This window comes from Scleropages formosus, chromosome 6 (genome assembly GCF_900964775.1).
Source record: "Scleropages formosus chromosome 6, fSclFor1.1, whole genome shotgun sequence".
Classification (NCBI taxonomy): Eukaryota; Metazoa; Chordata; class Actinopteri; order Osteoglossiformes; family Osteoglossidae; genus Scleropages; species Scleropages formosus.
The window spans coordinates 8,284,246-8,306,559 of NC_041811.1; the positions used below are offsets into that span (position 1 = coordinate 8,284,246).

Sequence of the window (22,314 nt, forward strand, 5' to 3'; positions counted from 1 at the left end):
GCCTTTCTCCAAAGCGACTTAAAGCGTTAAGCTGCTTACACCGATTTACCAATTTATACAGCTGGGTAACTTTTACTGTATCAATTCAGGCAAAGTACCTTGATCAAGGGTACTACAGTAGGAGGTGGGATTTGAACCTGCAGCACCTACATCTACATGTCTTTGGTGAACACTTCACCAGTGAGTTCAGTGGTGCACTTTAACTTTTGGGATATTCTGGAAGGAAAATTTCAATGTGCTGTAAGAAGAAGAGCAGGGTGAGCAAAGTGGTCGCTGAGATCATTTAGTTGGCACCCATTCCCCCCAGACGTGACCTTTATTTTCCACCGAGCACTGATGATCAATGACTTTGCAGTGAACTGTGTGTGAGCGTGCGCGTGTGTGTGCTCGCGCTTGCATGTGTGTGTCCACATTATTGTTCTGCCCTTATGGGAAAGATGAGTCACACTGCGGGTATAATTGAGTGCAGATGTGCTACAATAACATGAGGGCCTCCTCCTAATGTCAGTTTCTCTGGGTTTTGATTATGCACAGATTTTTTTTTTTTAAAAAATCTCTAAGATGTGAGATTGAAACTGTTGAAAGGAGTCTTGGGAACAGTCTGCATGCCGTTCCTGATGGGTCTCGACCTGAGCTTAGTAGAAAACGGAGCAGTTTATGAAGTTACAATCTTCGCATAGCTTGAACTAAAGCGTGATAAAGCATATCTTTGAAACCTTCTAGGATAGGGTATAGGAAAGTGACACAAGGTGCATAGTTACAGCCAACAAAATAAACAACAAATACAAAACTGAAACTTACAAGTTAGTTACTCCAGGCAATAACACAATAAAACAAGTGCAACGACTAATAAGGTACCGAAGATACTTCTCTGCATTGCTCATGGTGGTCTTCAGGTTCTGTTTGTCATTCTCCATGATGGACAACCGTTTGTAAAGATCACATTCACCTTAAAGTTCATAAATACTTATTTTTACTATTACTTATCTTGATGCCTTTGTTTGGGTGATGTTAAATATTCAGATTTACAATGATTCACCCATGTATACGGCAGGGTAACTTTTACTGTATCGATTCAGGGCAAGTAGCTTCATAAAGGGTACTACAGCAGGAGTGGGGAGTCAAACCCAGATCCTACAGTTGCTAGGCTGCAACCCATTATTATGAGACCTACTGTTACAGGTGGCAAAGGAATTAGAACATTAACATAAAGATGACGGGTTTGAGTGTCTTTCTGTTTTGCCGGGAGTACAACAGAACTATGTCTGTGTGAAAAGAAATAATGTCCACTTGTCATTCTTGAAAGCACAAACTGTCCTTCATCTGTTGGTGTAGGTGTAGCACTCCAAACGCTTGAGTTCTTCGCGCTGCTCAGTTGGGTCATGTGTATTTGTTCGCTGTAATCGCATGTAGATACAGTGAAATCTAGAGATTAGCTTCATTGCCACCGCAGCAGTGAAACAAAAAAATGATAAACATGTTTGTAGATGGATTTTATAGACATTCCACTCCTGGATCTGACTGAGATAAAGAATGAGATTTTAATTGTGATCCTCATGCCAGCAAGTTCCAAGCACATGGTTCCAGTTGTAAGTCCATAGACCCAATTCCCACATTTTTCTAATTTTTTTTTTATAGTCTTTAGATAAACATCTTGCATCTTTCAGGTCTCAGATGAAAGATGTGGAGAGGCTCGCAGCTGTTTATATTTTTAGGCAGTTGAATTTGTTCTTTCCATTTCAGGCTAGGAAGACTTGTAAGGACGACACTTTGGTTTATATGTCCCTTTCAAGCAAGGCCTGAATGATGGTGATTTGGTTGAAGCCAAGCGTCTGTGGAAAATGGGGTGGTTGATAAAAAGCCTCGCTATCAAAGGGGGGCTTCTTCTTTCTCATTTACATTTAGATGAGTATCGATTATTTATTTACTCACCAGGGAGGAGTCCTTCTCCATTCTTATCTCTAGTTCGCCTCTGCATATCACTGGGGGGCGGGAAGAGATGGAGTTCATGACACCTAAGATAAGAGGATTTTGTGGAACAGATATTAAAAAAAAAAAAAAATTGGGATAACATCCCATCCGTGTTTGCCTGACAGCGTGTTTTTGCCAAACAAAAGAGTTGAGGTAGTTTAAAATATATGGCTGTGTTTCTGGGAGTCTTGGGACATTGTAGGGATCTTCAGGTACTGTGTGTGCAGTAGTCTCATGAAAGACCCCCCCCGCCATAAACAGATAATGTTTATGTAATAAGTGTGACAGTAGCTGGAAAAAAAGGATTAAGGATCAGACTGGCTGGTAGGATCTGACAGGGCCCACCCTTTGTGTTGATGAGTTGGCTATTCCCCCATCGACCTTCACCGTCTCATTGATGGGGAGCTGGGAATTGTTCCTGTGGTTGTTTGACATGCTCCTGCTCAAGTCTTTGAGCTAGTGGAAGTAGTCTCTTTCGACGGGGGCTGGAAGTGTGGTGAATTAAGGCCGTCCCATATTCCTGTTCAGGTGCATTTTATTGACACCTACGGTCTGGGCGCTTAATCACCCGCTGCAGTTGTACTGCCGTGAGCTCTGGATGGTGGGTTCAGACCTCACTGAGCCCTTCAATCCACCTCGCAACAAAATCGACTCAGACTTTGTTCTCCAGAAAAAGTGAACTTTTTCCTGTGTTTTCAAGCCACTTGAATAAACTATTTCTATATGCAAAACTCTTCCAGGTTGTCAGTTTTATTTTTTGATTCCCAGTTAATTCAGAGGTAATAATTTTGACTGACTTTTCAATAGTCTTGAAATTAGGGACATCAGGTGGTGTGTGGTTAGAGGTGCTGCCTTGGAGTTGATGGACCAGGGTTCACTTACCCTGAAGTGATACAGTAAAAATTGCCCAGGTGACTTAAACAAGGGGTAAATCACTGTTGGTAGCTGAACGCTACAAGTCCCTTTTGAGAAAAACATCAGGTAAATGAACAGATAATTTAAAGGAAAGGTGAATTCGTACTTGTAATGCTATCATTCCAGTTTGATTTGCGAGGAACAGAGAGGCTGATGGTAGTCTGCAGAAGGAAGGTGACTTCCTGCTTGACAGTGGGGAATCCATTTTTCTTGATTAATCAATAAATCATCACATTGTTATGAAGTAGGACCCCCCAGCAGCAACATAGGGGGTCTGCACTGTTTCTTCAACTGGCCCTAACCAGTACAACTTCAGGGGGCAACCTTTCATTTACCCAGCAGTCTCAGTGGGTCCCTCCATGGCGTTCTGTGACATATGAATGTTCAACATCAAAGATTAAGACCCAAGAGTTTGAGAATATGGACTTTGTGAAGATAAAGTTCACATGATCCGTTGAGTCCATGACTAGACTATATCAGTTTATAAATCCACACTGTGCCATTTGGCGTGTGGTTAAGAAATTATAAAGCCATAAGGAGTTATGTTTGCCCTGAAACTCAAGAATCAATGAAGGGTCCTTGTTTAAATATTTTCCGTTCAGTTTTCTTTGCTTTGTTCCTGTGACCACAGATCTGTCTTGGGGTTGGGGGGGGGGGGTAATACTGAAATGGGTGTGTGTGCACTCAGACACACAGGCACACACTCTGTGTATGGGTGGATGCAGAAGGTCAAGCCGTGTCCTTTTGCCGAGCTGCGCCGGTTGGCCGCAGAACTCTGCCCAGCTCAGGAAAGTAAAGGTCATGTTTTGTGTCTGTGAATTAGTTACACTGCTCGCTTCCCTGCTGTAGCGCAGAGCCGCTGGCTGCCTCGGCTTCCTTCTTTCCCTCCTTTTTCCGGTACTCTCTCAAGCAGAAATGAAGACATCAAACCCCCGTACTGGCATATACTGACCCCTGCATTCCTTGACCCAGGTCTCCTCAGTCACCTCACCTCAAGTTGTGTTTATACGGACTTTGCCTGGCTTTGGCCTGCAAGGAAAGAAATGCCCCGGAGCTGCGGACACATGGAGGACAGGGTTGAGCACTTCGAGGGCCCCAACTGACATTTTGGGAAAGGCGGAACTTGCGAAAGGGTAACTCTTGCCCACAGTGTTTACCCTACGTAGAGTGACAGCACTATGTGAACAAGCACCAGGTAGGAGGGTGTATGCAGGGCTGACCTTGACACCCCCGGGTTGTGTGCTCACGTAGCAGAGGGGTCACTGGTGCTGAACCCTTGAACATGATCGCCTTGGGTAGACTGCGTACGTTTATTCTTTCATTTCACTATGTGTAAGTCGTGGGGGAAAGCGGTAGCCAGGTAACCACCTTTTTCTTTATTTTTTCTTTCTCTTCCCCTCCTTTCATGCCTGATGTGTGCAGTACTGGTACAGTAAGTCCTGTTCATCATAATCATACTTTATTAGTCCCTCTAGGGAAATAGATTCTGAACCACATGCAAGTCTTTGGGCTGTGGGAGGAAACCCATTTGAGTACAAGGACAAGATGTAAACTCCACACAGACCGTCGAACTCGCGTTCTTTTCCACCATCCAGATGCTGAGAGACAGCTGTGCCACCAGGTCTCACCACCACTTGTTCCTGCTACTAGGTTTGATAATGTACCTGTGGGATAACATGGCTAACTACCTGTAGAGCACCATCGGTACCAGATACTATATGGTCGGAACTATTTACATTTATTTACCAGTTAGTGTTTAGGTACTTTATGCTGATTTGCCAGTTTATACAGTTGGGTGATTTTTTTTATTTTTATTTTTATTTTTTCCTTCTCCCTTCTTGTATCACTTTAGGGTAAGTATCTTGCTCAAGGTTACTACAGCAAGAGGTGTGATTCAAGCCACTCCTGTAAGTTTAAATGCAGTGGCTCTAACTTCTATTGTACCTGTGACCCTGTATGTTACTGAACTGTATTGCACAGTGTTTCTGTACTGTATTACTGTGGTAGTAATACAGTACAGAGCCACGACCAACCAAAGACGTATAGTACTGAACTCAATAACATGATCAACACAATTTTTCAAAATAAGTGAAATACTCTTAACAGAAGTCCTAACCTGCGCTCAGAATTGTTCAACTGTCAGATAAATGAAATTGTTGGATTTTTTTTTTTTTAATATAGAATTTATGGGAGGGCCACTGGGTGAAGAGGACTCTCTGTACTCACTGACACGCTGTACTTATGTCTACTAACCTCCCCAGCATCCAAATGCAATTGATATTGATTCATAAAGACTGGCCGTATTGGATTTTACGCACGAGTATAAATCAGCAAGTGCTCTCCTGCGTCGCACTTCCTTTTACTAATTCACTTCCTTACCTTGTTATTCCTGTAAAACATTTAGTAATGTACGCTAAAGGAGGCACGGTGACTCAGAGGTCAGCTCATCACTTGGCTTCTGGGACCAGTCAGACTTTGACAATGATTTGAAAACAGTTTTTGAGAGTAATATGCTTTTTTTTAATAATTATTTTAATAGTGCAGTTATAATTCACGGTTGAGTGTTAAGAAAATTGCATGGAGCCGTTTGAAGAAAGCTCTTTAAAAAATAATAAGAATTAAGAGTTATTGTCCTTTGAATCTGATTTTTGGAATGAAGTTGAAAAATAACTGAATATCAAACGGGAACTGGAAAAGCCAATGAAATCGCATCTCAGCCTCCGCATCCATCTCCTCCCCTCTACCACTGGAGCTTCAAAGTCCATGTCCTCAGAATCCTGGCCAGCGTGGTCCAGACTCTGCTCGTGACCCACCATTAAAATCTCATTAGCTCTAATCACGTTAGAGCCGCGTTAGAGAGGAAAATATAATAATCAATTAACGTGATTAGTGGTCGGTGGGGAGAGAAATGCTTAACTGGTAATCAATTCTAAAATAGTTCCTTATCGTCCTGCTGTCGTCTTGTTTTGTGAGCATCTAGGAAATTAGCACGGTTGACATAACCCAGCGCTTTGCTGCACCATCGTCAGTCTTTCTGCTTTTCATCTATTGATTTTATCCATATGTATACTATATATATATATATATATATGCTGTACATGTATATGTGTGTGTACTGTGTATATCATCTGCCTGTTTTTACAGCTGTATTCATTTGATGATTAACATAGGGAATGGATTATATAGATGGTTTTTTTTTTTTTTTTTTTTTTTTTCCCCCCCCTGGGGGTTGCAATGGTCCATTTGAGCACATAGTCACGTGTGTATTTCAGGTCCCATGTACCGTTTGGAGAAGCAGACAGAGCCCAACGTGCCCGTTGAGCTGGACTGCACGCTGGAGAGCCAGAGCACGCTGGAGTTCTGCCTGGTCAGAGAAAACAGTGAGTTCTGCTCTATGGTCTCAGCACACACATCCATGAAGGAGATAATCGTAACAGTAGACATCTTGGATGTCATGTCCATGTTAATTGCTAAGTGCCAGCAGGGGGTGCTGTAGTTAAGGGACAGGAATCAAAGTAATGATACTAAACCTTTCAAACTTCAGTAAGTTCTATTTGTGGAACTATAGCAGTCGTTAGTTCCTCAGAACAAGACATTTAAGTAACTAAACAATAAAGGGGCAACACATGGTGTAATGGTTAGAGCAGTCATCTTATAGTCAAAGGAATCATAAGTTCATATTCCATCTCTGGCTGTAGTACCCATGATCAAGGCATTTTCCCTGAATGGAAATTACTCCGCTGTATAGAAAACTTTGAGAATTACTTGGTGTACAGTGCTGATTTTATAAGTCACCTTGGAGAAAGCTGTTGTTGTTGTTATTGTTGTTATTATTATTATTATTATTATTATTATTATTATTATTATTATTAACTCATTTAACTGACAAATTTGGGTGCTTTGGGGCCGTTAAGGCAACAACTCTAACCATTACAGTACATGCTGACCCCAATAAAAATAATGGTTAATAATTTAAGAACTGAAATGATTTAAATGCTGCTGTACGACTAATCATTATTTCTGTTATCAGGACCAGTGCTGGCCTTTTAGTCTAATTGTCCCCATTTCTGCATCCTCCACCCCCGAACTGTTATATCCCTCCAGGTTCCAGAGGCGAAGAGAGCTCGGAGGAGGACCCACCTATTGACATCACCACCGTTCAGGACATGCTGAGTAGCCATCACTACAAGTCCTTCAAGATCAGCATGATCCACAAACTGCGCTTCACCACGGACGTCCAGCTTGGTAACGACAGCGTAGAACCAGCGCCACTAATTTCCACTCTAATTCATGTAGAGGGCTGCCACTGGAAGCCAGGGGTGTCATATGTCCACGTGATAATTTTGAAAAAAGGTCTCATTAGAGCCTTAAGTAAATGTATTAGGTACGACATCTGTCACAGCAATGTTCCAAAAGAAATGGCGTCATTTACCCTATTGGGTTACCAGGGATCTGCTCGTTCTGTTTTGTTTCCTATTAGTCAAGTACGCTTGAAGTTTCTGAGGCCACTCCACTGAGGTGGGTTCAAGAAGATGCATGCAGGCAACCCTTCTGAGGGCAGTGGAGTCACCAGGTCATCCATTGGAGCCTTCAGTGGTTTCCTGTTTACAGAGATCTGTTGCACACATACTGGTGACCTGCAGAGTGGGCACTGTAATCAGCCTTAATTCTGTCCTAGGGTAGGGTCCTGGGGGAGGAGTAAGTGGTGGGTCTCTGCCTCTTTACACACCAGTGTGCTTTTGACCTGATTACTCAGATGATTTACCCTTCTGGAGGCCAAAGGAGCAAGAGCTTTTGAGGCTTTTTTATGTGCAGTCTTCCCAGCATCACAAGTGTAATTTATTCCTGGAAATCTGAATTCTTGAAAAGTTAACTCTTAACTACCTTTAAATGGGGCAGGGAATAAATCACGCAGGTAATATTACCTTTTAAGGAAATGATTTGTCCTTTATCACTTTCAGTTTTAAACCAATAGGTAAGGGTTTCCTTTGCCTTTCCAACTTAACACTTTCTTTTAAAACTTGAATTGATATTTCTAGTCTTGTGAAATGTTTCGCCTAACAAGTTGTTGTGATTTTTTTAGGGTACAAATTATACCTCATAAGCACAATTTCTTTATTAAAAGTATTTAAGTGAGGGGATGCGGTGGCGCAGCAGGGTTTGGCTGGGTCCTGCTCTCTCGCGGGTCTGGGGTTCGAGTCCCGCTTGGGATGCCTTGTGGCGAACTGGCATCCCGTCCTGGGTGTGTCCCCTCTTCCTCCAGCCTTCTGCCCTGTGTTGCCGGGTTAGGCTACGGCTTGCTGCGACCCTGTTTGGGATAAACGGTTTCAGTCTGTGTGTATTTAAATGAGAGAAGTCGGTATTGGCATGTTGATTATTCTTCAATTAGCTTATCATGAAGGGGGTGGGTGAAACTGTGTTTTATAAATCTGGGTGGTGTTTTATGAAGAAAGTTATGTTCATGGTTGAAACCCAGAGGTGCAACTCAGTGAACAGTCATTTGCATAGGGCTGAAGAGCTCTGCCCACTCAGTGTGTCTCTAAGACAGTGGGGGTAGGGTGCCACAGGCTTCTCCTCTGTTGGATGAGCTGTACAATGGCCATGCGTGAGATGGTCCCAGTATGTCAGTTTAGATAAAAGTTTGAGGAGAAACAGAATTTGACAGAGTAGAGCTTCCCTAACGAACCTTTTGAGTGCTTCCGGCTCCCAGACAGCTCGGGGATCAGCCTTCACAACTCCGTGTTTATTATATTCACTTCTCATTTTCTCTACACGTCCCGCTTGTGCCAAGGTGTCAGACGCTGGCTGTGCCAATTTACCCCGAGGGCACAAGCCAGGCAGTCCTGGGCTTCCTCTTCCAGGGAGAGAAAAAAGAAAGCCCAGACATGCTCTGGAAGGCGGCGTGGGCGAGGTGGTGCTAAGCTGGCAGTTTCAAGGTGCCCATCACTCGAGAACAGCCCACCTGTTGTATTGCTAAGAACCTTGGGCTCTGGGGAAAGATGAGGATACGTAGGCTGTCCGTCTCCATGACAACAGCTCTGTTTCCCCCCAGAAGCCGTGTCCTAGCAGCGGGATGCACGCAGCGGTATTTGTTGGCCAGACACGGCCATGCTGGGTCCATTAGCTGGTTCTTCAGGTGCTTGAGTGTGCTGCTTCCCGTTTCTGTCACTGTCACATCTCCGCCGCTGGTCACGGGCCATACAGGTGCTCGGCACTACCTGTAGGGGGCAAACCAAGGTGCCGGACACAGCAATGGCGACCAAACTCCACACAGACTGAGTTAGACATGAAATTACATTGAAACCCACAGTCTGAGAACTGAGAGGCACCAACACTACTGGCTGATCCCCCCCATCACCCACAGTAAGCACAGCTTTTGTACCTGTCCTAGGAGTGAACCCACTAAAGCATCCAGAGACATTTTTACAGTTGTGCTCAGAGAGAAGAAAGTGGGCGGATGCTTTTCATCTCAATTTCACAATAAAGCAGGGCATGATGCACCGTCTGATCATTTTGGATAATGGTCCACATAACTTGACCACCATTCCGCAATATTGCATTACATTTTATTATGCCTGCCTTGCCTAGATGGGAGAGGTTTCAGAGCTGTAATAAGAACAGTAATCATCATCGGGACAAGAGATTGTGTTTCCTATCATTTTGTGGTACAGAACAGAATTATAAAACATGGAGAACTGCAAAACCACAGCTTTAATCATCTGCTAAATTTAGTCTGACGTGAATGAAGAGAAACCCAAATAAAATTTGATACGTTTCTTTATTGCGTCCCCAGTCACAATCATTTGCATTAAAAACAGAAGCAGCTTTTGTAGTCTGCTGGCATCCTTTTACTGTCTGCCATGTGTTTCGTTTACAGGGAAATCTGTACTGCACTACTTCTATGATCACCCTCAGTAACTTCTGGGCATGTCAAGAGTCACCGAAGTGTGTTGGTGCTACTAGGGTACAGTTTCAGATGACGATCTATAAGATGACGTAGCTCGTGTGGGTGGGGATGGTGGTAGAGAGGCGGGGCTGGGGGGGTGGAGCTCCGAAACTGCAGCCGCGTGAAGTACCCTATCCCCTGCGGAAAAGATTGATGCGGCCGGGTGTGACCTTGGCCAGCAGCGGGAGTGGTGATGTATGTACTGGCATCTCCCTGCTAAATGGACCCAGGTCGGCAGCGCTGACGTACATACGGCCCCAGCGCCAGACTCGCCTCGGCCATAAATCAGCCTCCACTTTGGGTGTCATCCCTGCTTTGTATTCCACCGCCACGTTCATTTGTGTCACCGTCAGCTGTTCGTCTGGAACGAGCCTGTGTCACTTCGCGGCGGAGGTGGCTGACTGACGAACGCTATCAACTCAGCCAGACTCATTGGCGGCGTGTGGTACTCTCTCTGCTCTCAGAAGCCTTCAAATGAAAGAGGTGCTACAGTCTTTAGCACTCTGCCTTGCTTTGGTTCTAGGTTCTTGGTTCAGGTTCCTCCCGTGGTCAATTGAGGACACTGCTGATGCTCGGTTCTGTTTCAGTATCTCTGAGAGGTGGCCCCACAGAGTACTGGTGAGGTTGATGGAATCTGATAACTCCTCAGATCCAACCAGGCTGAGAAAACAACAAATGCAGGTAGTTCTCGACCCGGACTTATGATGTCAGTCTCATTAACCTTATTATTTTTGAGTCTACTTTTGGTGGCAATGTCTAAGGGCGACCCTCTGCCTGTCATACGATAACATTGGCTGGAAACGTATTTCTTATTCTTTTGGCCTTGGATAGTGGTTCTTGTGGTTCATCAGCAGTTCTGTTTTATTTACAAAACATTGTTTCTTTTGTTTTCCATTCGTTACTCTTTATTTACAGTGACTAGCAAGTGAAAAAGTGAGTTCTAGGGTGTTAAAGGAAAAAGTGAAAGGTAGCAGATTTAGAAATGAAAGTGAAAATGGTGGAAGTCTGAAAACGTATTGTATTGAATTTATAATCGTTCCGTATTAGTATTTTGAAAGTGTGAAATTAGTGAAAAAGTGTATCAAAGCCATATTGTAAAACACATGCATGTTAATTTTTGATCTCTCTCCTTATGGTTTATATAATGTGGTATAAGGAGGGTTTGCTCCTTACGATAAGGTGGTCAGAATGGAACCCTGTTGTAAGTCCAGGGCCACCTGTAAAACGTTTCACCTAGTGATCCTGGCTGGTGCTTTTTTAAAACACCTGACTGGATCTCTCATGGGATGTGGACCAAATTGCAAAGCCCAGACACCTGACTTTTACTTTTCTTCTGTGTGTTTTGCGGGGCCTCGCTGTGGTGCAGTGGGTAGCGCCGGTTCCTCGCATTAGTGCAGAATACATACCCTGTTTTTATAAATGGATAAATCATTGTAAGAAGCTTAAGTCACCTTGGAGAAAAGCATCAGCCAAATAAGTACATGTTAAATGGTGAAGCAGTTTATGTGAACTATGTGGTTCAGTGGTACAAGAACAAGGTGCCTCCTGGGACTTGAAACTGGAAACCACTGGACTCCTGCTGTGAGTTGAATGAAACAGACAAGCCCTGCAAGGGTGGTAACTGTTTTTAAATGGAAGAATAACCTTAAGTCGTACCCAGGCCCAGAGAAAAAATGCTGCGGGAATAGCTCCGCCCACTGGTCTGCAGAAGCAGGTTATTACTGTCAACACTAATGACCAGCCACACACATTAATTGCCCCGGGTGACAATGGCACTGTCGCTCGGGCGATCCTGAGCTCGGTGACAACGGGGTGCCGCACAAAGTGTGCCCCGCTCTCTCCATTGTCACACGTTGTGTGCATGTGCGCGTGTGTTTCTCTCTGGCAGTGTATAAAAATACTGCTCTTAAGAATTAAACTGTCAGTGGGGATAGGAGCACTTATGTAATTTGGGTGTGTGTTTTTTTTTTTTTTTTTTTTTTAAAAAAAAGCTGTAGGCAGATGTCCTCTGAAAGTAATTTTGTGTAATTATTCCTTAAGAGCAGTTGATGTTGGCCCAACCCTTCCCCGCTGGAGAACTGTAAATCCTGTGTGGCATAACCAATACGGACAGCGACTGCTCTGTCGTTCAGCTCTGACTGGCTTTATGAGTTTAGTTTTGGGCTTTGATGCACACTTCCTGCTTTATTTCATTCGATTGCACCAAACCTGAGCCGCATGACCGGATGTGCACATTCAAGGGAATTTACTGTCCTCTAGCACCGTACCTGAATTTACTGTCTTCCGGCCCTGTACCTGGCTTGTAAAGGAAGCAACCGTTAGTTAGGAAGACGAGGACAAAGCACGGAATATCTGCTGTGGTTGGTTTCCGTTGCGACAGAAAAATGGCATTTTATCTGTGTAACAGTCATTTAAAAGGGTTGGCTTGAAGATCAAAATTTATAAAGAAAAACGATGTTTAAATGTTCCTTTTTCTTGTTGCGAGAGGGTTGGGATTCTCTGCTAGTAACAGGGACACTTGCAGCTTTCCGCATACATCGCGGTGTCCTTCGGCATGCTGTGATGCCTCATGAAACCTGCAGCCCGTACAGTGAAAAGAACTGTGTGGCCCACATCATACACATTGTAGGAGGAGTGTGTTTTGGTTCTGCCCCCTTTGTTTCTGCCAGCGAGAACAATAAAAGGGTTAAGGGGGCGGGAGGTTGAAGGGAAGCAGATGGCATAGTGGTTATAGCTGTCACTTCGAAATCAAAGAACCAGGATTCAAATATCTTTCCCTGATCAAAGTACTTTACCTGAATTAATACGGTAAAAGTTACATAGCTGTGTAAATGGGTAAGTCAGTGTAAATATCTTAACATTGTATGCTGCTTTGGAGAAAAGTGTCAGCTAAATGAATAAATGTATAATAATGCACAAACTGCTATTTGTGTTTGGCCCATGTCCAGGTGTCTCTGGTGAGAAGGTGGAGATTGACCCAGTCACCAATCAGAAGGCCAGCACAAAGTTCTGGATCCGACAAAAACCCATTTCCATCGACTCGGACCTCCTGTGTGCCTGCGACCTGGTGGAAGAGAAAAGCCCCAGTAAGCGCCTTCCCCGCCTTGGTCGCGGCTACGTCTCCTCCTGCTGTGTGTCACAGTATGAATATCGAGGACTGCTGATTCCTTTCTTTATTTTGGGCCCATTTTTAATGCTGCTCAATTTAAGGAAATTTAAATTAAGAGCAGGATAACACTGCAAAGACTAGTGTAGACAGGTAAGCGGAAGTGTGTTACGCGAGCGGCATCTACTGCCCAAACGGAGGTGCTGCTGCGAGGCAGGGTCAGCGGTCCAGTTGTGCTTGTTTTCACCCTCTATTTTTGTCTGTACGCTTGTATGCGTGTACCTGGTTGTGTTTTGACCTTCTTGGATCTTCAAAACACCCTGCACCGGAGTGTCTGCCGTAAGAATAAATGTCAAAACCTACTATCGACCTGTACTGGTGTGTGTGTGTGTGTGTGTGTGTGTGTGTGTGTGTGTGTGTGTGTGTGTGTGTGTGTTTTGCATGGTGAAAATGAGTGCCACACTAGTGTAATGCAGTCATACTGGCAAAACGAAAACACATTCTTGCATGCACACACAAAAATGCACGCCCTGCTTTAATCACACCAAATTAAATAAACTGAGATTACCGCGGTACTCACGGTGACGGCCATCATAGTCTGCTTGCAGACTGCCTTCCTGCCCCCGCGTCACAAGGAAATGACACAAGTGCTACTGACTGCCTGTATACAGGTGACACATGACCTGCCATCACACACCTCAAGTTGTCATCGTATCGCACTTGGCATTCACAGAAACCGCCAACGGAGAAATACTCTTTTTTTTCCATTGTCGCTGTGCGACTCAACTCTGGTTTCACACAGCGGAGTTAACACTGAAGTGTTGTCGGTTTTCCGGAACGCAGGCGAGGGTCCCGCAAGGCCGAGCTGGAACTTCCACACTTGAGGCACACGCCACAGGTCAGTGTGTAGTTGCTGCGCAAGTGTGTGTGGTAGCCGCACTTGATTTTTTTTTTTTAATTTATTTTTTTCTCTCCCCTTCACTCTTTAACACAGTGTGTCACTAATTTGACGCCTCATACATCCTCACAAAGCGAGGAAGCCAGTTCCAGTTCCAGTGCTGATGCACTTACACACCATCCTACCATAAAGCCCTGCTGGTGCAGCCCCGACGGTTTCCCATCAGGCAATGGGGCTAAAGGCTGCATTAACCTAGTAATTTGTACCGCGACACACATGCCACACTGCGCGGCATCCAGCAGTCCTGCATGACCAGTTAGAGGACATGGCATGAAGATTAATGAAGGGCAGCAGGTGGGGGAGGGGACGTGTGGGGTGCTCTGGGGGTGCCTCTTACTCGCCTCCTTTCAGTTTTCTTGTTCTTATTCGTTTTGCATCCACTCCCACATCTCCCATGTTGTCCTTTGACCCCTCGGCCTTTATCTTTGGTGCAGCGGCTATAGTTTGATTGATCTGTTTTCTCAGCGGTTCCAGAGTCAGCCGCCGTTTGGTCAATTGTGAACAACGTGGTGGTATAGCCTGTTTGTCTCAAAGCAGAGCTTTGTTGGGGCCCTCTGGAGGTGGTCTCTCTTCTTTGTGTACATTCCCAAATTAAAGTATATTTGTGATAAACCTCAGGTATGTGTTTGATTGGCCAGGATGTCTAAGAGTATACCATGTAGGCGAATGTCAGAGCTCTGATGGAAACGAAGCCATTGGGTCCACACAGTGGTCATTGGTCTCAGAGTATTAACTCCGTTTCAGAGTGAAATTCATCTCCCATTCTGACTGTTTCCTATTGTTTTCTTTCCAGTGTGTTAGCGTGTGCTTTGACATGTAGCGAAATGATGGAAAGCAAAGCACCTGAGCTCTAATGAGACTTGGGATATTTGGCAGCTCTGGAGTTTGCTCTGGGGCTGCTGGGAAGAAATTGAGGATTTTGTGTGTGTGTGACTGCAGAAAGTTTAAGATTTTGAGAGTTTGAGGTGACAGGAAGTGGATGAGTTTGGGAGTTTGTGGTGGCAAAAAGTAGAGGATTTTGGGTGTGTGTAGTGGCAGGAAGTGGTGGATTTTGGGAGTGTCTGGTGGCGGGATGTAGTGGATTTTGAGACTGTGTGGTGGCGAGAAGCGGAGGATTTTGGGAGTGTGTGGTGGTGGGAAGCGGAGGATTTTGGGAGTGTGGTGGCGGGAAGCGGAGGATTTTGGGAGTGTGTGGTGGCGAGAAGCGGAGGATTTTGGGAGTGTGTGGTGGCGAGAAGCGGAGGATTTTGGGAGTGTGGTGGCGAGAAGCGGAGGATTTTGGGAGTGTGTGGTGGCGGGAAGCGGAGGATTTTGGGAGTGTCTGGTGGCGGGATGTAGTGGATTTTGGGAGTGTCTGGTGGCGGGATGTAGTGGATTTTGAGACTGTGTGGTGGCGAGAAGCGGAGGATTTTGGGAGTGTGTGGTGGTGGGAAGCGGAGGATTTTGGGAGTGTGGTGGCGGGAAGCGGAGGATTTTGGGAGTGTGTGGTGGCGGGAAGCGGAGGATTTTGGGAGTGTGTGGTGGCGAGAAGCGGAGGATTTTGGGAGTGTGTGGTGGCGAGAAGCGGAGGATTTTGGGAGTGTGTGGTGGCGGGAAGCGGAGGATTTTGGGAGTGTGTGGTGGCGGGAAGCGGAGGATTTTGGGAGTGTGTGGTGGCGGGAAGCGGAGGATTTTGGGAGTGTGGTGGCGAGAAGCGGAGGATTTTGGGAGTGTGTGGTGGCGGGAAGCGGAGGATTTTGGGAGTGTGAGGAGAAAGAAAGTGAGAGATTATTGGAATGACATGAGAAGAAGGCTGTAATTTATAAGCATACCACAAGGGCTGTTGATCCAGACGCAAGGTGTGTGTGTGGATGCCTGGTGGAGTTGATCCGAAAGACCCTTAAACAAAAGCTTGGTGTTACGTCAACAGGCGTAGATGGAACTTAATGAAATACGTTGAAATGGGATGTGATTTGAGAGGGATCACATCTGATTTGGGAAATTAAATCAATCACAAAAGACATGTTCCATTGTCCTAGTAAATTAATCCATCCATCCATCCATCTTCCTCCGCTTTTATCCGGGGCCGGGTCGCGGGGGCAGCAGTCCGAGCAGAGTACTCCAGACCTCCCTCTCCCCGCACACCTCCTCCAGTTCCTCTGGGGGAACCCCAAGGCGTTCCCAGGCCAGCCGGGAGACATAGTCTCTCCAACGTGTCCTGGGTCTGCCCCGAGGCCTCCTCCCAGTGGGACAAGCCCGGAGCACCTCCCCAGGGAGGCGTCCAGGAGGCATCCGGAACAGATGCCCGAGCCACCTCAACTGGCTCCTCTCGATGCGGAGGAGCAGCGGCTCTACTCCGAGCTCCTCCCGGGTGACTGAGCTCCTCACCCTATCCCTAAGGGTGCGCCCAGCCACTCTGCGGAGGAAACTCATTTCTGCCGCTTGTATCCGCGATCTCATTCTTTCGGTCATGATCCAGAGTTCATGACCATAGGTGAGGGTAGGAACGTAGATCGACCGGTAAATTGAGAGCTTCGCCTTACGACTCAGCTCCCTCTTCACCACAACAGACCGGTACAATGACTGCATTACTGCAGACGCCGCACCGATCCGTCTGTCGACCTGCCGCTCCATTTTTCCCTCACTCGTGAACAAGACCCCAAGATACTTAAACTCCTCCACTTGAGGGAGCAACTCCCCCCTAACCCGGAGGGAGCAATCCACCTTTTTCCGACTGAGAACCATGGCCTCGGATTTGGAGGTGCTGATTCTCATCCCCGCCGCTTCGCACTCGGCTGCAAACCTCCCCAGTGCACGCTGCAAGTCTTGACTTGATGAAGCCAACAGGACCACATCGTCCGCAAAAAGCAGAGACGAGATCTCGCGGCCACCAAAACAGACACCCTCCGTTCCCTGACTGCGCCTAGAAATTCTGTCCATAAAAGTAATGAACAGAATCGGTGACAAAGGGCAGCCCTGGCGGAGTCCAACATGCACCGGGAACAGGTCTGACTTACTGCCGGCAATGCGAACCAAGCTCCTGCTCCGGTCATACAGGGAACGAACAGCCCGTAGCAACGAGCCCCGAACCCCATAATCCCGAAGCACCCCCCACAGGATGCCACGAGGGACACGGTCGAATGCCTTCTCCAGGTCCACAAAACACATATGGACTGGTTGGGCAAACTCCCACGAACCCTCCAACACCCTAGTGAGGGTATAGAGCTGGTCCAGTGTTCCACGGCCAGGGCGAAAACCGCATTGCTCCTCCTGAATCCGAGGTTCGACTATCGGTCGGATTCTCCTTTCCAGTACCCTGGCATAGACTTTCCCAGGGAGGCTAAGGAGTGTGATCCCCCTGTAGTTGGAACACAATCTCCGGTCCCCCTTCTTAAAAAGAGGGACCACCACCCCGGTCTGCCAGTCCAGAGGCACCGTTCCCGAACTCCACGCGATGCTGCAGAGGCGTGTCAGCCAAGACAGCCCCACAACATCCAGAGACTTGAGAAACTCGGGGCGGATCTCATCCACCCCCGGAGCCTTGCCACCGAGGAGTTTTTTGACTACCTCAGCAACTTCAGCCAGGGTAATGGACGAGTCCCCCTCCGAGTCCCCAGCCTCAGCTTCCTCTACGGAAGGCGTGTCGGAGGGATTGAGGAGATCCTCAAAGTACTCCTTCCACCGCCCGAGAACATCCTCAGCTGAGGTCAGCAGCGCACCACTTCCACTGTAAACAGTGTTCGTGGAACACCGCTTCCCCCCTCTGAGTCGCCGGACGGTTTGCCAGAATCTCTTTGAGGCCGACCGAAAGTCTTCCTCCATGGCCTCACCGAACTCCTCCCAAGCCCGAGTTTTTGCCGCGGCGACTGCCAGAGCCGCGCTCCGTTTGGCCCGTCGGTACCCGTCAGCTGCTTCAGGAGTCCCATGAGCCAGCCAGGCCCGATAGAACTCCTTCTTCAGCTTGACGGCATCCCTTACTTCCGGTGTCCACCACCGTGTTCGGGGATTGCCGCCGCGACAGGCACCGGAGACCTTATGGCCGCAGCTCCGAACAGCCGCACCGACAATGGAGGAGCGGAACATAGTCCATTCAGACTCAATGTCCCCCACCTCCCTCGGGACCTGGTTGAAGCTCTGTCGGAGGTGGGAGTTGAAGACCTCTCTGACAGGGGCCTCCGCCAAACGTTCCCAACAGACCCTCACTATGCGTTTGGGCCTGCCAGGTCTGTCCAGCTTTTTCCCCCGCCATCGAATCCAACTCACCACCAGGTGGTGATCAGTTGACAGCTCAGCCCCTCTCTTCACCCGAGTGTCCAAGACATATGGCCGAAGGTCAGAAGAAACGACTACAAAGTCGATCATCGACCTCCGACCTAGGGTGTCCTGGTGCCAAGTGCACTGGTGGACACCCTTATGCATGAACATGGTGTTCGTTATGGATAAACCGCGACTAGCACAGAAATCCAATAACAACTCACCGCTCGGGTTCAGATCAGGGAGGCCGTTCCTCCCAATCACGCCCCTCCAGGTATCACTGTCGCTGCCCACGTGGGCGTTAAAGTCCCCCAGTAGAACGACAGAGTCCCCAGTGGGAGCGCTTTCCAGCACGCCCCCCAGGGACTCTAAAAAGGCCGGGTACTCTACACTGCCGCTAGGCGCATAAGCACAAACGACAGTGAGAGACCGTTCCCTGACCCGAAGGCGTAGGGAGATGACCCTCTCATTCACCGGGGTAGACTCCAACACATGGCGGCTGAACTGGGGGGCTATTAATAAGCCCACACCAGCCCGCCGCCTCTCACCTTGGGCAACGCCAGAATAGTGGAGAGTCCACCCTCGGTCGAGTAGAGTGGTTCCAGAACCCAAGCTGTGAGTGGAAGTGAGCCCGACTATATCTAGACGGTATCTCTCAACTTCCCGCACCAGCTCAGGCTCCTTCCCCGCCAGTGAGGTGACATTCCAAGTCCCAAAAACCAGAGTTGGCGCCCGAGGTTTGGGTCGGCCGGGCACTCGGCCCCGACCACCGCCCATATCACAACGCACCGGCCCCTTATGGTTTCTCCGGCAGGTGGTGAGCCCACCGAAGAGCGGCTCCACGTTGTGGCTTCGGGCTGAGCCCGGCCAGGCCCCGTGGGCATAGACCTGGCCACCAGGCGCTCGCATGCGAGCCCCCCCCCCCAGGCCTGGCTCCAGGGTGGGGCCCCGGTGACCCCATACCGGGCGGGGTAAACGGACGCCTTGATTTTATTTTCTTCATAAGGGGTTTTTGAACCGCGCTTTGTCTCGTCTGTCATCCAGGACCTGTCTGCCATGGGAGACCCTACCAGGGGCATATAGCCCCAGACAACATAGCTCCTGGACTCATTCAGGCACTCAAACCCCTCCACCACGATAAGGTGGCGGTTCACGGAGGAGAGTAAATTAATCATTGACCTTAATTGTTATGTCACAAAGGTAAATATGATTGGCGCATATTGAATTCTTTTTTGTTTTTTTGCCTTTTTTTTGGATTATTTTGATGTTGAATGTTTTGATCAGATTTCACAAAAGTCATAATTGGAAGCAGCAAGCGAATGTGATGCCGAAACATTTTTCTTTGTCTTCGCCGCCGCTGTTTAATAATAAATTCAGTTTGTTACTTGTATGGACAGAGTGAATGTATTGCGCTGTCCGTTTAACAGATCCGGTCGCAGCCTATTAATAAGCTGCTACATCCACTCTGTCTAAACAGTCTGGCACGGTTTTCCCATTTAATTACACCGGCTAATTAAAAGGGGGCAGAAGGAGGAGGGAATGGAGCAGCATTCTCATTGGCTTCCCCAGTGGTCGCTCTGAGTGGATGTGACATTTACACGCCCCCACCCCATACCCCCCCCCCCCGCCCCCCTTTTCTGGGCAGACAGACAGCAGCATGATTGATGAGGGCCGGGCGGCGGGAAGCGGGCGGCCGCTGTGTGAAAAAACCCGCTCGACGCCCCTGACAGTCGTTTTCGCTGGGGAACGATGCTGTCATCTCACAAGAGGGAGTACTACCCCACCCCACCCCCATATCACCACTGTCCTTCTGTCCTGTTAAACCCATTGGCTTTATTAATACCTTGTGGTGAGGTCAAAGGGTTGACGCAAATACCTTAATATGCGTGGGTCAGATTTCATAAAGGCGTGACATAAATGAGACGTAGTGGGAGGAACTCACTGACCTCGAAGTTGAGCGGTGGTATAGCGTGCAGCGCTGGTAGACCTCCCTGCTTTTGGGCTGTGGGTTCGAGTGTCGCTCAGTCCGTATGGTGTGGGCGTGAATTGATCGTAGAGCACGTGTGTGAGATTGTCCTTAGGAGCGGCGTACCGCGCAGGGTGCCCCCTGCCTCATACTTCCAGGATAGATTCCGAACCAGCATGACCCTGCATTGGACAAACTGCTATTGACTGATAGCTGGATGCATTGATTGGACGGGTTTATTGATTGGTGACTTCTCTACCATCCCTAAGCATATACATGCATTGGATGGTGGTCACTGTTTTTCTGATGATTAGTTTCATTTGAATTTAAATTCCACATTGGATTTATTTAGTAAAATCTGTGCTGTGTGTGTATTAAAAAAAAAAAAAAAAGGTTAAGGGTATTGAATTGAGGGAGTTTGGTAGCTATGCTTGTGGCAATCAGACTCTTTCCTGGAAAACCCTGCAGATGTACGGAGGTTATGTTCATTCAGGGAAGGAGTAAAGCCTAGTAGTTGCCATCAGACAAGACTTCAGCTCTCGGGGAGAATAGCATATTATTCCTTTCATAAATGTTCATACAGAGTGCTGCATTTAACATGTTTTACTTCACAGTTTGTCTGAAAGCCACTCACCAGGCAGTGAAAACTAAAGTGAGAGGAAAAAGTGAAGAAAGCACAGCTGCATGGCGCCCTGATGCGAGCTGGCTGGCCTGTCACTGGATGCACACAGCCTTTGTGATGAAGCACAAAGAGCCGTGTCAGGGTTAATGAAGGAGTGCATCGTTCTCCAGGGGCCCATGCGGAGTCAGTCCTCCAGCGCGCTCTTCTTGCGTGTTTTCGGCTGGCTTTGGTCCGTTTGTCCAGCTTTTACTTGGCCTGACTTTTTAAACACACCCTTTATGTAAGACTAGCCAAGAACATGCTCAGTAGCACTTCTGCCTTTTATGCCACCTTGAACGTTGCGTAGAGCAAGTCTCGCAATATCACTGTGGCCCTGAGGATCTGTGCTCGTTCTGCAGACCCCCGTGAGGGAATTGCCCTGCCGCCCCGTGCGTCTCCTTCCCGGGGTACCTCTGGAGGATTCGTCTGTAGCAGCGACATTTATGAGCGTGTTGAAAATGTCTGTCAAGGTGAAAAGTGCTGTGGTCCTAACGTTGATGAATGACTCGGAAAAGGCTCACAAATGCAGAGTCGGTCTCCCTGGAGCACAGTTTTTAAGGACATTGTCCCACTTTTTGAGGGAGGATCTTACCCACTTTCGGCGCATACCTTCCCGCATAACTCTACCCCCGCTGATGCCCCAAGGGAGCGACTTTTCCTCAGGGTCTCTCGTGGAGTTCTCGATGTCTACAGACCATTCTTCCTCTAGATTCTCATGCAGCAACCTTCCGGTGACCCATCCCAGCCTCTTATGGTGGCAACATAGAGCGTTGGGTATAAGGGGTGCCGGACTGAGGAAACGCTAACTGGCTTTGCAGTTTCCGGAGCCACAAAACAAGGTGTTTTCCGTTGTCTTCCTGAATGGGTAGCTGAGCGGGAGTGACGACCAATTACTTTGATGATAATAATGAGCTCTTTAAAGTAGACTAATGGTCGAAAAGCTATTTTCAACTGAAAATTCCTTAATAGGAGCCACCCCTCGTCAGTTTGACATATTGTCTTTGTATGAATTTTTATTCCCCAGGATACGTGAAAGAAAAGTAAATTAAGTACCCACTTAAATGCCGTAATGGATTATAGCCGTCCCCCTGTACGCAGGAATATGAAACCATCCATTTGGGACTTTTTTTTTTAATTTACATTGTTAGCTTTTACATGCTTTCCACGGCCTCTCAGTTGATTTGCATTAGTATGCATTAACATATGCATTAACATTAATTAATTCAGCGGCGAGACGGCGAAATTGCCGACTTAATATGAAAGAGTTGCGTTTCAAATGGCCTGATTGCGCCATCAGGATGGGCTGATAAAACGGATTTTAATGGAGTGGAATGGAAGCGTGTCTCTCTGTGACCTGCCTGCTCTGGCCTGTGGGAAACATGATTAGCATTGAAAAACATTGTCTCCAATTAAAATCAAAAATGGTGTATTACATATATATATTAAAAAAAAGTCATCCTGTAGTTTCAGAAGTGAATGGCGCGGGGGGGAGCATCAGCAAATGTGTCTCCTACTAGTAGCCGTGAGTATGGAGTTAATCAGCTACCGCATAATGTGC

The 22,314-nt window shown here is 47.2% G+C and overlaps 1 protein-coding gene across 1 annotated transcript in view; it reads left to right on the forward strand.

Moving 5' to 3' along the window:
* mapkap1 (MAPK associated protein 1) overlaps window positions 1-22,314 on the forward strand; it is a 58,288-nt gene that overhangs the window by 33,824 nt on the left and 2,150 nt on the right. The window contains exons 8-10 of the mRNA XM_018732794.2: window positions 6,159-6,266; window positions 6,991-7,131; window positions 12,781-12,918. Of these exons, the coding sequence (XP_018588310.1) occupies window positions 6,159-6,266; window positions 6,991-7,131; window positions 12,781-12,918 (387 nt within the window). The remainder of the gene's footprint in view (window positions 1-6,158; window positions 6,267-6,990; window positions 7,132-12,780; window positions 12,919-22,314) is intronic.